This window comes from Capra hircus, chromosome 3, assembly GCF_001704415.2.
Source record: "Capra hircus breed San Clemente chromosome 3, ASM170441v1, whole genome shotgun sequence".
Taxonomy (NCBI): Eukaryota; Metazoa; Chordata; class Mammalia; order Artiodactyla; family Bovidae; genus Capra; species Capra hircus.
In genome coordinates, this window is record NC_030810.1 from 78,225,261 (window position 1) to 78,238,586 (window position 13,326).

Sequence of the window (13,326 nt, forward strand, 5' to 3'; positions counted from 1 at the left end):
TCTGTTTTGTTAAGGATTAATTGATATACTGTATGTAGTGCCCAGTGCCTAGTAAAGACTTAATAAATGTTAGGGATGTGATAATCTAACAATGATAATGTTTATAATGAAGATGCTCTAAAACACTGTGTTACACTATAATCCAACTGCTTTCCTTACTGGAGTGAGCTCAAAAATATTACCAAATATTTGAAACAAGTTCAGTCTTTTACATATTGAAAAGGATTTTTGGCATCTCTGGTCAAATTTTTAAATATTAACATTACTCTATTTAAAAAAACCTTACAGTAAAACCATTAAAGAAAACTATATATGTCACCATAAATAAATAAACAAGTTTTCAATATTTTAAGAGTCACAGAAATATAGTCATGAACATAAATTCTTCATTCAAAAAGCAAGGAACAGTTCATTTAAAAGAGCATTGAGATGCTAGTCACATGTAAACACTAGCTGAAACACTTTGTGTAAAAGCTTCTCTGAACAGTCTAATTTGGGCGATTAAAGAAAACCTCACATAAGCACTGCTTTCTAGGACCCTGATTTATATAGACTGTAACCATTTCCATGGCTGTGGTACAAACTTCTTCAATGAATTCTGGAACATTATGCAAACAGTTTCACCATTTAGATGTCAGCACCTCAAAGAACAGAAGGACCAGTCCCTTTGTGTTTCACAATTCAAGGACTTACAAGTACAAAAGGAAACTGGAACAAAATCATACAGTTGACGAGAACTGCGTTGCCAAGGCCCGTGTACCTACCATCCTACATTTAAAGATTATAAAAAGAGCAGTTTTCAAAAACAGTAGGTAAATACAGGCTTTTTTAATTTTAACCTAGAGTAAGTTATAGGGAAAGCAGTTTATCTAACTTGATACTGAATCATGATTTTTTTAAATCTATTCAAGATAAAAGCTCAATTCAAAATGAAATATTTAATCACATATAAGGCACTAGTTATGAGTGAAAAAATGCACAAGAAAGGACAAATATGAGGTAATAAACAATAATAAAAAATTAGACATAGATTGTAAGAGTTTAGCGTTTCCCCCATCTAGAGAGCACCTGAAGGTAACTTTTGAATAGACAGAATATAAGCTGAACCTTAGGTAAAATTTAGTCTAGGGAAGCTGAACATGCAGAATGAGATGATGTGAACAAAGGAACAGAGGCGGGAAATCTTGGGCAATACTGAGAGTGACATTAAGCAACTGTCTAGAAGTAAGTACTGCCTGCCTTGCCTCTAACAAGTATGTCTAATTCCTGACATCTTACTATGTACCAATTCCTGTCAATTCTTGCTCTATAGGTTACCCAGACATTGTTCATTTCTTTTTTCTCTACCTTAGTTTGAGTTCTCAATACAACTTGCCTCAATGACCTTAATAGTCGTATTGTTCATCTCACTGCTGATATTTCCATTCTTTCAGAAGCACAGATGCTTTGTAAACTCCATTTTATAATTAGATTTTAATGCTTTGGTATTTTATATTCAAGGGCTGAGATGGTAAAGAATCTGCTTGCATTGCAGGAGACCTGGGTTCAATCCATGGGTTGGGAAGATCCCCTGGAGAAGGAGATGGCAGCACACTCCAGTGTTCTTGCCTGGAAAAATCCCATGGACAGAGGAGCCTGGAGGGCTACCGTCCATGGTGTCACAGAGTCAGACATAACTGAGAATGCACATACATTTTAAATTCAAATGAAAATATTTTGTGATTTTTAAGTTAAAAAGTATCTTTTTTGGATATGAAAAAGTTAGAAAATTTAACTTGCTAGAACTTTAGCAAGCCCTACATATATCATTTTATATATGTATATCCTAACCAGATCACTTAAATTTGTGATGTAAAAGAAAGCTGAGCTAGCAGGGCTGTCCAAAAATGTACCACAAAACCATTTAATCAAGAGTTACTAGTTTTGTTTTTTATATATAATACTTGTTTTTGTTTTTAATCTTCACATGCATTTTGCTTATCCAGTGATTATCCAGTGAAGTCGCCCAGTAGTGTCCGACTCTGCAACCCCGTGGACTGTAGCCTACCAGGCTTCTCCGTCTATGGGATTCTCCAGGCAAGAATACTGGAGCGGGTTACCATTTCCTTCTCCGGGGATCTTCCCTACCCAGGGATCGAACTCGGGTCTCCCGCATTGGAGGCAGACGCTTTAACCTCTGAGCCACCAGGGAAGCCCTGGTGCATTTTGCTTAACACTGATATAACACTGATTTTTGCTAACAGTAAGAAAGATTATACACAGAAGTAGGTACACAGATAAAGTTGAATGACTATGTAGACAGAAGAGCTGTAAGATTTATATTTTCACTTATAAATAAGAGAGCCAACATATAAATTAAGTGAAAGCATACAATTTAAAGCATACAATTCCAAAGACAAGATCCAACTTGGGGTGGGGGGCAAGCAGGGTGGGATAAATAAATAAGCAATCCAACTCAGCAAATATTTGTTGCACATTGATTATATGCATACACTGCAATAAAGTAGCAAGGAAGATGTGAAGATGAGTAAATTAAGGAGTTTATAATACAGTGAGCACATAAACATACACAAGTAACTGAACTCTCTTATAGGATGGAGATTTACCAGGACTGTTTGAATAGAAGAATGGCATGATCAGATCTACAATTTAAGCAGAAAATTATAAACTGTAGGAGAATAATGGTAAGATGGCTATTAAAACAGTGACTAACAAAAAGGAAATGAAAAGGAAGGGGAAAAAGTTTAATATACTCATGATTTAACAGGTGGTCAAAAATAATTCCGAAGTGACTAAAAGAATGGAGAACTTACTGGATGAGTTTTTCTAAGATTTTCTAAGGTTACAATAGTAATGCAGAGCTCTGATACCCTTATTACCTAATCTGGTGTTCTTTGTACTCATTAAGTTTTATCATTTCTACAATAGTGCCTGGACAACAATGAAACCAATTTAATGCTTCTGAAAACTAACAGTAAGAACTACAACAAGGTCAAAATGCTATCACAATGAGTGTTATTTTTAAAAAGGAAGGAAATGAGTTCTTACTTTTTGACAGTAATATATATTTTTCCCAAAGTAGAAAGGTATTATATAAACAGGGGAACATATGGCAATAATCAAGGTCACTCATGCAACAGTCAGAGAAAGTGGAAGCATTTCATAATGATGAGAAAATTATACAGCCTTTTCTCTGAAGTCAGCCACAACTGATAAGGAAGTTTTTATGCAGAAATCACTGCTACCTGGTTTCATCAAACCGTTTTATTTACATTTCCTTTAAATATCTCAAAATTATTTCAGTCACCAAACTTTTACAAGAATACATTCTATCACACAAATTGCTAATAATAAATTCTAAATAAATTCTAAATTATAAATAAATATTAGGCCAAAAAAAAGCATTTTATTATTATATAATTCTTTTACTTAGTTTGTCAGATTCAGGAGAATGTACACATAGTAAGTGCAAAGTAAAAAGACTGAAAGAAAATATACCAAAATGATAACTGTGGTTACCTTTAGGAGGTGAGACAATAGATGCTTTTATTTTCTTCTTTATACTTACTGTATTTTTCCAATTTTTATGAGTACATATGTCACAAGAAAAAAATTACAAAATGACTCTTCAAAAGCAGAGCATGATTATACTGCTAAATGTTTAACTTGAAGATTTCAAGAAAAGAAGGACTTGTTCCTCTTGTCTTTTGTATACTTAGAAAAATCCTTGATTTTTCATTACCAGCAATGTTTAAATATAACCACAATGTCTGGCTCTTGATAAATAAATAGATTTTTCTTTGACTAGAAAAATCCTCAGAATACAAATAATGTGTTACAAGTATCTGTTGCCTAGGTATTTCAAACAACATGATTTTAAAGTACACGTTTGTAACTAACATTTTAATTATGAAAAATCTCAAAGTTAACTCAGTGAAAATCTAGGTAACCTTTGCCTAAAGTTGGCAAACAGACTTCACTGGTGGTCCAGGGGTTAAGAACCTACCGTACAATGCATGAGACTCAAGTTCAATTCCTGGTAGGGGAACTAAGGTCCCACATACTAAGGAGCAACTAAGCCTGCACACTGCAATTAGAGAGAAGCCCACATGGTGCAAAGAAAGATCCTGCATGATACCACTAAGACCTGGCAGAGCCAAATAAATGAATAAATATTTTATAAATAAATAAATAAATAAGTTGGAAAACAGGCCAACTTTTTAGCTTCCAAATATATAGGATACTAGAACTTATCATCTATTATACCCCACCCGCTCCATGCGATCTAAGCCCCCATCGTCTCTCCTCTAAAGGAATACAATAAACTTCCTAACTGATTTCCTCACTTCTGGTCTTGCCTGGTAGCAATTCTATCTCCACAGACCAGCTAGAGCTATCTTTTTTTTTTTTCAGATATAAATTTTTTTTATTTTTTATTTATTTATATTTTTACTTTACAATACGGTATTGGTTTTGCCATACATTGACATGAATCCACCATGGGTGTACATGTGATCCCAAACATGAACCCCCCTCCCTCCTCCCTCCCCACAACATCCCTCTGGGTCATCCCCGTGCACCAGCCCCAAGCATGCTGTATCCTGCATCGGACATAGACTGGTGATTCGATTCTTACATGATAGTATACATACTTATCAGATCAAGTATTTGCTCTGCTTAAATCCCTCTAAAGGCAGTTAGTCTGTATCACTTAGAATAAAATCTAAACTCCTGATAGTGTATTAGACAGCCTAGTGATCCAAGTCCACCCACATATCCAGCCTCAGATCACTCTTCCCTGTGCCTGCTAACTCTCCAGCAAGCCTTCCTTTGTTTCCTTTAAGAAGCCAAGCTCATTTCCACTTTAGGGTCTTTGTCCAAACTTTGGGATATGGTTGTCCCTTCCTGATTCCTATCTAATCTTAAATGTTACCACCCTGAGAGACCTCTCCTGACCACTCAACGACAGTAGTGATCTAGTCACTCTCTAACGTAGCAGTCTTCTTGAATTTCTTATACTTACTACTACCTGACATTTATTTTGTTATCACTTCTCTGTCCTACTAGAATGTAAGCTCTTTGAGAGCAGAGACCTTCTTGGTCAGGTTTATTACCATGTCCAAAGAAACTCAGCAGGCAAACAGTTAAGAGAGTAAAAGTCATCCAGTCAAGTCTGACTGTTTGTGACCCCATGGACTGTAGCCCACCAGGCTCCTCTGTCCTTGGAATTCTCTAGGCAAGAATACTGGAATAGGTTGTCATTTATCCTCCATGGGATCTTCCCAACACAGGGATTGAACCCAGGTCTCCTGCATTGCAGGCCAATTCTTTACCATCTGAAAATCCAGTAAGAAGGCAAATGGTATTTGCTGAATAAACAGATAACTATTCCTCTTAATGATGTCTAACTTGGCAACCTCTAGTATACTTTCCATTTAACAACAACAAAAATTTCATTAGGTGTATGTGGTTTGTGGTAAAGAACTGTATTTATGGCATACTGTAATAAAACACATAGCAACTGTCTGTATGTGTGAGTAGAAGTGTTAATCTATGCAACTACTTACCTTCACTGATACTAATAATTAAGAGTCTCCTGTTGGTTACTAAACTACGAAGTTAATTAAAAAATACTCAATGGTCGATTCTGAGCTCTCTATGCTGCTTTAAAAACAACAAAACAGACAGTTGGAAAGAATAAAAAGTGATAGTTTAAAAATACTGCACCCATTTTCAGGTAAGAAATTTCATACTACTCTTCCTTAACCTAAGGTAAAGATGTTGGAAAGTACATATGGTCCAGGTCTGTCACCTTACCCAAAGCAGCACTTCTCTTCAATAACCTGATGGCTGTTTTCGAATTCATAGCAAAGTTCTTTCACAGAGATGACAAGAATGCCTTTCGAAAGTGGTGCCCACTTCCCTTTTAGGAAATTGAGCAAGAGAGCACAGCAAGGTAACATTCTACATTTATCAAGCATATTTCTGGAACTAAAATCGACTTTTCCAACAGAGAATGACAGTACAGTTTTCAACTTTCTAAGAAATGTTTTATCTATGTTGGTGATTCTCAAGGTGTGGTGCCTATAACCAGCAGCTTCAGTATCACCTGAGAATTTCTTAGAAATTCAAATTCTCAGAACCTTACCTCAGATATATACTGTATCAGAAAATCTGAAGGGAAGGCAGCAAACTCTTTAATAGTCCCTCTAGGTAATTCTGATGAATACTAAAGACAGAGGACCACTGGTACAGGTTACTGTCTTTTCCATAAATGCTAGTCAAAATAGTAAAGAGAAAAAAGACCAGCTATTATAAGGAAGGAGACTTTGCCAGAATTTTTATATTATGCAGGATCAGTTCAGTTCAGTCACTCAGTTGTGTCCGACTCTTTGCGAATCCATGAATTGCAGCACGCCAGGCCTCCCTGTCCATCACCAACTCCCGGAGTTCACTCACACTCATGTCCATCAAATCAGTGATGCCATCTAGCTGTCTCATCCTGTCATCCCCTTCTCCTCCTGCCCACAATCCCTCCCAGCATCAGAGTCTTTTCCAATGAGTCAACTCTTCGCATGAGGTGGCCAAAGTACTGGAGTTTCAGCTTTAGCATCATTCCTTCCAAAGAAATCCCAGGGCTGATCTCCTTCAGAATGGACTGGTTGGATCTCCTTGCAGTCCAAGGGACTCTCAAGAGTCTTCTCCAACACCACAGTTCAAAAGCATCAATTCTTCGGTGCTCAGCCTTCTTTACAGTCCAACTTTCACATCCATACATGACCACAGGAAAAACCATAGCCTTGACTAGATGGACCTTAGTCGGCAAAGTAATGTCTCTGCTTTTGAATACGCTATCTAGGTTGGTCATAACTTTTCTTCCAAGGAGTAAGTGTCTTTTAATTTCATGGCTGCAATCACCATCTGCAGTGATTTTGGAGCCCCCCAAAATAAAGTCTGACACTATTTCCACTGTTTCCCCATCTATTTCCCATGAAGTGATGGGACCGAATGCCATGATCTTCATTTTCTGAATGTTGAGCTTTAAGCCAACTTTTTTGCTCTCCTCTTTCACGTTCATTAAGAGGCTTTTTACTTCCTCTTCACTTTCTGCCATGAGGGTGGTGTCATCTGCATATCTGAGGTTACTGATATTTTTCCCGGCAATCTTGATTCCAGCTTGTGTTTCTTCCAATCCAGCATTTCTCATGATGTACTCTGCATAGAAGTTAAATGAGCAGGGTGACAATATACAGCCTTGACGTACTCCTTTTCCTATTTGAAACCAGTCTGTTCCATGTCCAGTTCTAACTGTTGCTTCCTGACCTGCATATAGGTTTCTCAAGAGGCAGGTTAGGTGGTCTAGTATTCCCATCTCTTTCAGAATTTTCCAGTTTATTGTGATCCACATAGTCAAAGGCTTTGGCATTGTCAATAAAGCAGAAATAGATGTTTTTCTGGAACTCTCTTGCTTTTTCCATGATCCAGCGGATGTTGGCAATTTGATCTCTGGTTCTCCTGCCTTTTCTAAAACCACTTGAACATCAGGGAGTTCACGGTTCATGTATTGCTGAAGCCTGGCTTGGAGAATTTTGAGCGTTACTTTACTAGCATGTGAGATGAGTGCAAGTGGGCGGTAGTTTGAGCATTCTTTGGCATTGCCTTTCTTTGGGTTTGGAATGAAATCTTTTCCAGTCCTGTGGCCAGTGCTGAGTTTTCCAAATGTGCTGGCATATTGAGTGCAGCACTTTCACAGCATCATCTTTCAGGATATGAAATAGCTCAACTGGAATTCCATCACCTCCACTAGCTTTGTTCGTAATGATGCTTTCTAAGGCCCACTTGACTTCATATTGCAGGATACTGATAGACATTTATTTAAAAATTTAAGCATGCCATGCATACAATTATTTTTCCATGTTTTTTATCTTAGAAAACTATACAAAGGCATCAATACTTAAGGCATCAATCCCTCCTTCTACTGGGATATGAATATCTTGCATGGTACAAGAATTATACTTTCATAGAGACTTCATAAATACGTAAGCCAGAAAACAGAAAGCTATCTTCTGTTTTTCACACAAGTAGTAAGTCATTTCATATCCAGATTAGAAAACAGAACTAAGATGAGGAAACAATATTTTGTGGCTGCTTAGAGAAATCTCACGTAAAACTGAAAGTTACATTTAAAAACAATAATAATATATGTAAATATGGATATGATCTTGAGGGCTTATACGTATAGAAACTTCGATTTGCTTAGTAAATGTCTTCTCAAATACCTTCATTCATTTTAAACATAAGAAAAACAACTCTGCACTTCTTTATCAATGTAGAGGATCAGAGGGACAAGTCTAACTTTAGCCAGTCTGGATAACAGATTTACATAAGAAAGACAAGGATCTTTTAAAAATTTAGGCTTAAAAACTCTAAATGATAGATTATCATAAGATAATTTAGAGCAAAATATGATGGAAAGGGACTAACTAACCTTCAGATATAAAAACAAAACCAATATGAAAAAATATATATAGTCAATTAGCGTAAGATTCACATATTTTTATCTAACACATGATAACTTTTGTCCTTTTTCCTTTCTCCTGGCAATCATTCTTAAATGACTGAAAGGCAGCATTGTCCAGAGGAAAGCATATTAGATTGAGAATCACTCAAGAATCTGAGCATCAAGAATTCAATTTATTCCAACACAGAAATGTTCAGAAAGAATTTTAAGTGTAAAAAAGAAGACTTGAATTGGCAAGGCTTTTTTAAGTATGCATTTTATTAGAAGACAAACAGACAGCAAAGCTCTTTGCCAATTTGGACACAGTTATAACCAAAAGCAAGTAATGAATATTGAAAGGTAAATGATTTACACTTTTTCTCTGGTTCTTCAGAACCAAAGGCAATATTTCTGGGATGACTGGCCGGGACTAGTCAATTAAAGTGAGCTACTCTTCCTAGGTAATACAAAAAATACAGTTCCCTCTAAAGTCCCAGAGACAGCACTGAGTTCCAAGGGTAATGTAGCTTCTTGCTGTAAACAGCTGTTGTTTTTTTTTAAGGGATGAATTATTAGATAGAATTTTATTGACCCTCAGAATAAAAGAAAAAGTGTTTTCTGAGATTTCCCATATATACAGCTAGCACTGAATTCAGAGGCTAGGTGATCCACTGGCTCTGAGTCATCTCTTTGTGCCTAATAATTAGTAGCTCTTATTCTATGTGTTAATGCATCTGGGACATCTAACTAGTGTGTAGAAAATTTTAAACTGCATTTATCAGAATAATCATGCCACTACTTCATAACTGACAGCAGCTTTTACCCATGGGCTTCACTAAAGCATACAAGTATTAATTAAGTTTTATACGATTATATTTCTTTTAAAATAAATGTGCAGAAAGGATCAAGCTATCTTTATACTTCCCAAGATACTGGAAATACATAAATGATTCCCCACAGAATAATTACTATTTTTTCTTTTATTGGATTTTGAGAATATTCCACATATATGAACGAAATATTTAAGATTTCATGAAAATAAAATGTCTGTTTCATATTTACAGAGAGGAAACCAACTAATACAGGCTCAGCTCATGTCGTCCCTTACTTTGCAAGGTTATTTAAAATTATGTATTCCAGGAAGATGTATTTCACAGGTTGTAAGGTGCAAATTCTTTCCTATTATATCTGAAATAGGACTGTGTCTTAACAATCAATGGAGTCTTAAAACTACTATTGGCCATAAGCAGTCACAACTGTCAGGGATTACATACATGTGAACATCAGAACACAAATTTCAAACTTGGAACATGAATGTTCCTGGCGTTTGTGTTCCAACTTTGAAATAGAAAATCTTAAATGCAGCTAGAGTACTCCTTTAACTCCTCAGAACCAAGATTTCCGGGTTAAAAACAACTAACTTTACATATCAGTAACTGCAAAGTTGGCTTAAAAGCCTAATATCACTGGCATTTAGCTCTTTTATGTATTATTTTAAGAAGTGCTCCATCATAGTGCTCTTGACCACACAGAAAACAATACCCATGTGGAAAAACATGGCCCTCAGCAATGCAGAGCAAGTCATTTGGAATAATGTAAAAAGGTTTTAGGAATACTTAACCAATTGAGTTATAGTCCCTTTTTTGTATGTACCAACTGGATATAGAATTAAAATCTTTCTTTAGATAAATTTCAATGATCTAAGGGGGAGGGGGAAAAGTCTAAGGTATAGGAAAATTAGTATAAAATATCTAGTATTAAAAAACTTAATACACAGTCTTATATAAAATAATATTGTCTTATAACTCATGAAATATAATAAAATCTATGGGAATTTGCAGAAAACAAAAACATTTTTGCCAAATACCACTAAGAAAACCGTTCTTTTGTAGTATTACCTGCAAACCGCAGCAGCCTACAGCATTCATTATGGACGCATTGTGAATAACTCTGTAAGGGATCCCCAGTTTCGTTGCTCTCAGAATAAGATCACTGTGTGTTGTAGCCCTATAGTGAGAAAAGATCAGGTTGGGTTAAACTAACAAAAACTGACTTTTTAAGACAGTAAATCTACAACATTTCATGAGCCCAAACGGTCAAGAAGAATCAGTCAAGGACACTGTTCTCCCTCAAATATTTCAAAGCACCTGCTTAATCTGTCATCTGGGAATTCTGGCAAGTGTATAAGTTTACATAGGCCCTGTACAATGTTAAATTATGATCTTTAACACTCTTAAAGCAGCCTTGGCAGCTACAGAAAAAAGGGAACTTTTAGCTTGATCTTTTTATTCTGTTAATACTTGCAAAAGACATCTGTGGGAATATTACTCAGCAACTGAACTTGAGAAGCAATTCTCAAATATTCTGACCTCTAATCTCTTATAATTTCTGTGACAAAGTTTCAAATTATAGCACAACTATCCTAGTTGTTAATTTCTGCTCTATTTTGAAGGCTTTGATTCTCGGGGTAAAGAGAGAATATGTGTAAACATAAATATGGATACTGTGAAACTTAACTCCAAATCAATTTAGAACTGCATTATTAACAGCTTGTATCCCCCTTGATGAAAACTCCAGGCCCAACTGGGGAAAGCAACATTAGCATGTTTGAGAAACTACATACAAACAAGCAGAACCTGTCAACTGGTCAACGCATACCAAGTAGCAAGATCAAGGGCTTTTACCCCATGAGGCAGCCAGAAACAGATTAACAAATGCCCACCAGGGAAGTCTGTTTTTAATCACACACATAAAATGAAACAACAGCTACTATAAAAATAATCATTAATTTGACTTAGAATAAGCTTTTTTAAAAAATACAAACGTCCGTTATAAAGAATGTTTTTAATATCCCTTTCAAACAGAATTTTACTAGTTAACACTAAGATAAGGAGAAATTAATTAGTTACTTGGTGAGTTATTTAAATAGATGAGCAGAAAGAAAAACTGGTTTAGAATTATTCTCTTTTTCACAAGTTCATTTAAAATGACCAGATGTGGTTGGTATACTATGAAGATTTAATGACCTGGCAAAGTGATTTGATTTTGTGAAACTGCTACAAATGTGATTAAATGAGCTTCTCAGATTTCTGCTATGAAAAACTGTGATAAAACTGTTATTTTATTACCACAATTACCTAGATTATATTGCATCATTTAAAAAAAAAGAAAAAAAACTGGAATGAACTACATGTTTAACACCCTCACACCAGGCATTCCTCAGTCTGTGGCTCATGAAAATATTTCATTATAGTAGACTGAGAAAGGCTGTGCGTGTGTGTGGGGGGGGTGTGGGTGTGTGTGTGCGGGTGCATACATGCATATGTGTACTGCTGTGTGTAAGGACAAATTTATTACTATTTCTGGGCATGTGTGGCTCTATCCAAAATCAGTTTGAATATATAAGGCTGAGTATGTTTATTTTAGATTTTACTTTATAATAACATTAATTTGCAGAATGGGAACAATCAAATGACTCACATTAAGGTACATAGGAGACAGGCAAAGAAAGGTAGATTTGTGTGTGTGTGTGTGTCCGTGCGTGCACATGCATGCCATGAAGGAAATGGCACACAACATAAAGATAAAAAATTATGTGTTCATTTATTATAAAATACATATAGTTACAGAGCACATTAAAATAGAGAATGGAATAAAAACAGAACTATCTTTAGAAAGAATCTGTTTAATGACGACCTTGTTCAACTGCTCTTTATGGGGATAGAAAGCTTAGCACTGTCATCTCTCACATGATTGAGTCAGATCTACTGATGCAGTATATTTTAAAGTCATTTACATTCTTTATGTGATTAACTTCCACATTGCTTTAAACTACCTAGATAAAAGGGCAAAGATGAGAACTACATCAACTGACTTAACTGACTTTCCAGTACTTTCTTCATGAATTTAAGATTACTGGAGATGGATGGTGCTGATAGATGCACAATGATGTGAATGTTCTTAATGCTACTGAACTGTCAAAAAATGCTTAAAATGATAAATTTTATAAATTTTTAAATATTTGAAATTTTTTTAAAAATTACAAAAAATAATTTAAGATTGAGTAAACAATTTCCTCTTCTTTTTGAATTTTTTATTCAAATAAGTAGAAAGGGGCTTAAACTTAAACACAGTACATTTTTTGGTCATATATAAGCAAGCATTTCAGTGCCTTGTTACATTTTGTATTCCATTCCTGGTTTATCCATTTAATTAATTTAAATTCAAATTTTTCAAGGCCCAATTAAAATTTATACCTTCCTTATCACCTTATCTCCAATGACTAGTATATCTGAATAGTAATACAGTGGGTAAATGAAAAACAACTACAGTACAGTAAATACCACATAAATATGAATACAATGTTATATATGACTAGTCACTGACATGAGGGAAACTAATTCGCTAGAAGTTAAAAAAAAAAAAAAAAAGGCATTTACTCCTGAATAGAACAGGGGAACATTCTTAGAAGAGGTGGCGTCTAAGTTGGGTCTCAAAGAATCTATTATTTTACTAAATAGAAACTGGCAAGAACAGTCTGTTTTAAGGAAAAAGCATGAGCAAAGAAACAGAAAATGAATATTGTGAAACATTTACAAAATAGCTTGGTTCTACCACAGTCAAAAAGAGGAGCAGCCAATGGAAAAAGTAGATCAACTGTTAAAAGATTTAAGGCCATGAAGTCACTGAAGGATTCTGAGTAGCACAGCAGTACTTTCTCTGGGCCTCAGGTTTTGTCATTTAGACTGAAATTTCCCTTTCTCCCCAACTCCCCCCCCATCCTACCTCACAATCTTCAACTGTTAAACCTGACCTTTGCCCAGCAC

The 13,326-nt window shown here is 35.5% G+C and overlaps 1 protein-coding gene across 3 annotated transcripts in view; it reads right to left on the reverse strand.

Annotated features, from left to right (window-relative positions):
• The window catches only part of DPH5 (diphthamide biosynthesis 5), a 41,794-nt gene that overhangs the window by 22,576 nt on the left and 5,892 nt on the right, over nt 1-13,326 (reverse strand). For all 3 annotated transcript variants that reach the window (XM_005678035.3, XM_005678034.3, XM_005678033.3), the window contains exon 4: nt 10,399-10,507. In XM_005678035.3, the coding sequence (XP_005678092.1) occupies nt 10,399-10,507 (109 nt within the window). The remainder of the gene's footprint in view (nt 1-10,398; nt 10,508-13,326) is intronic.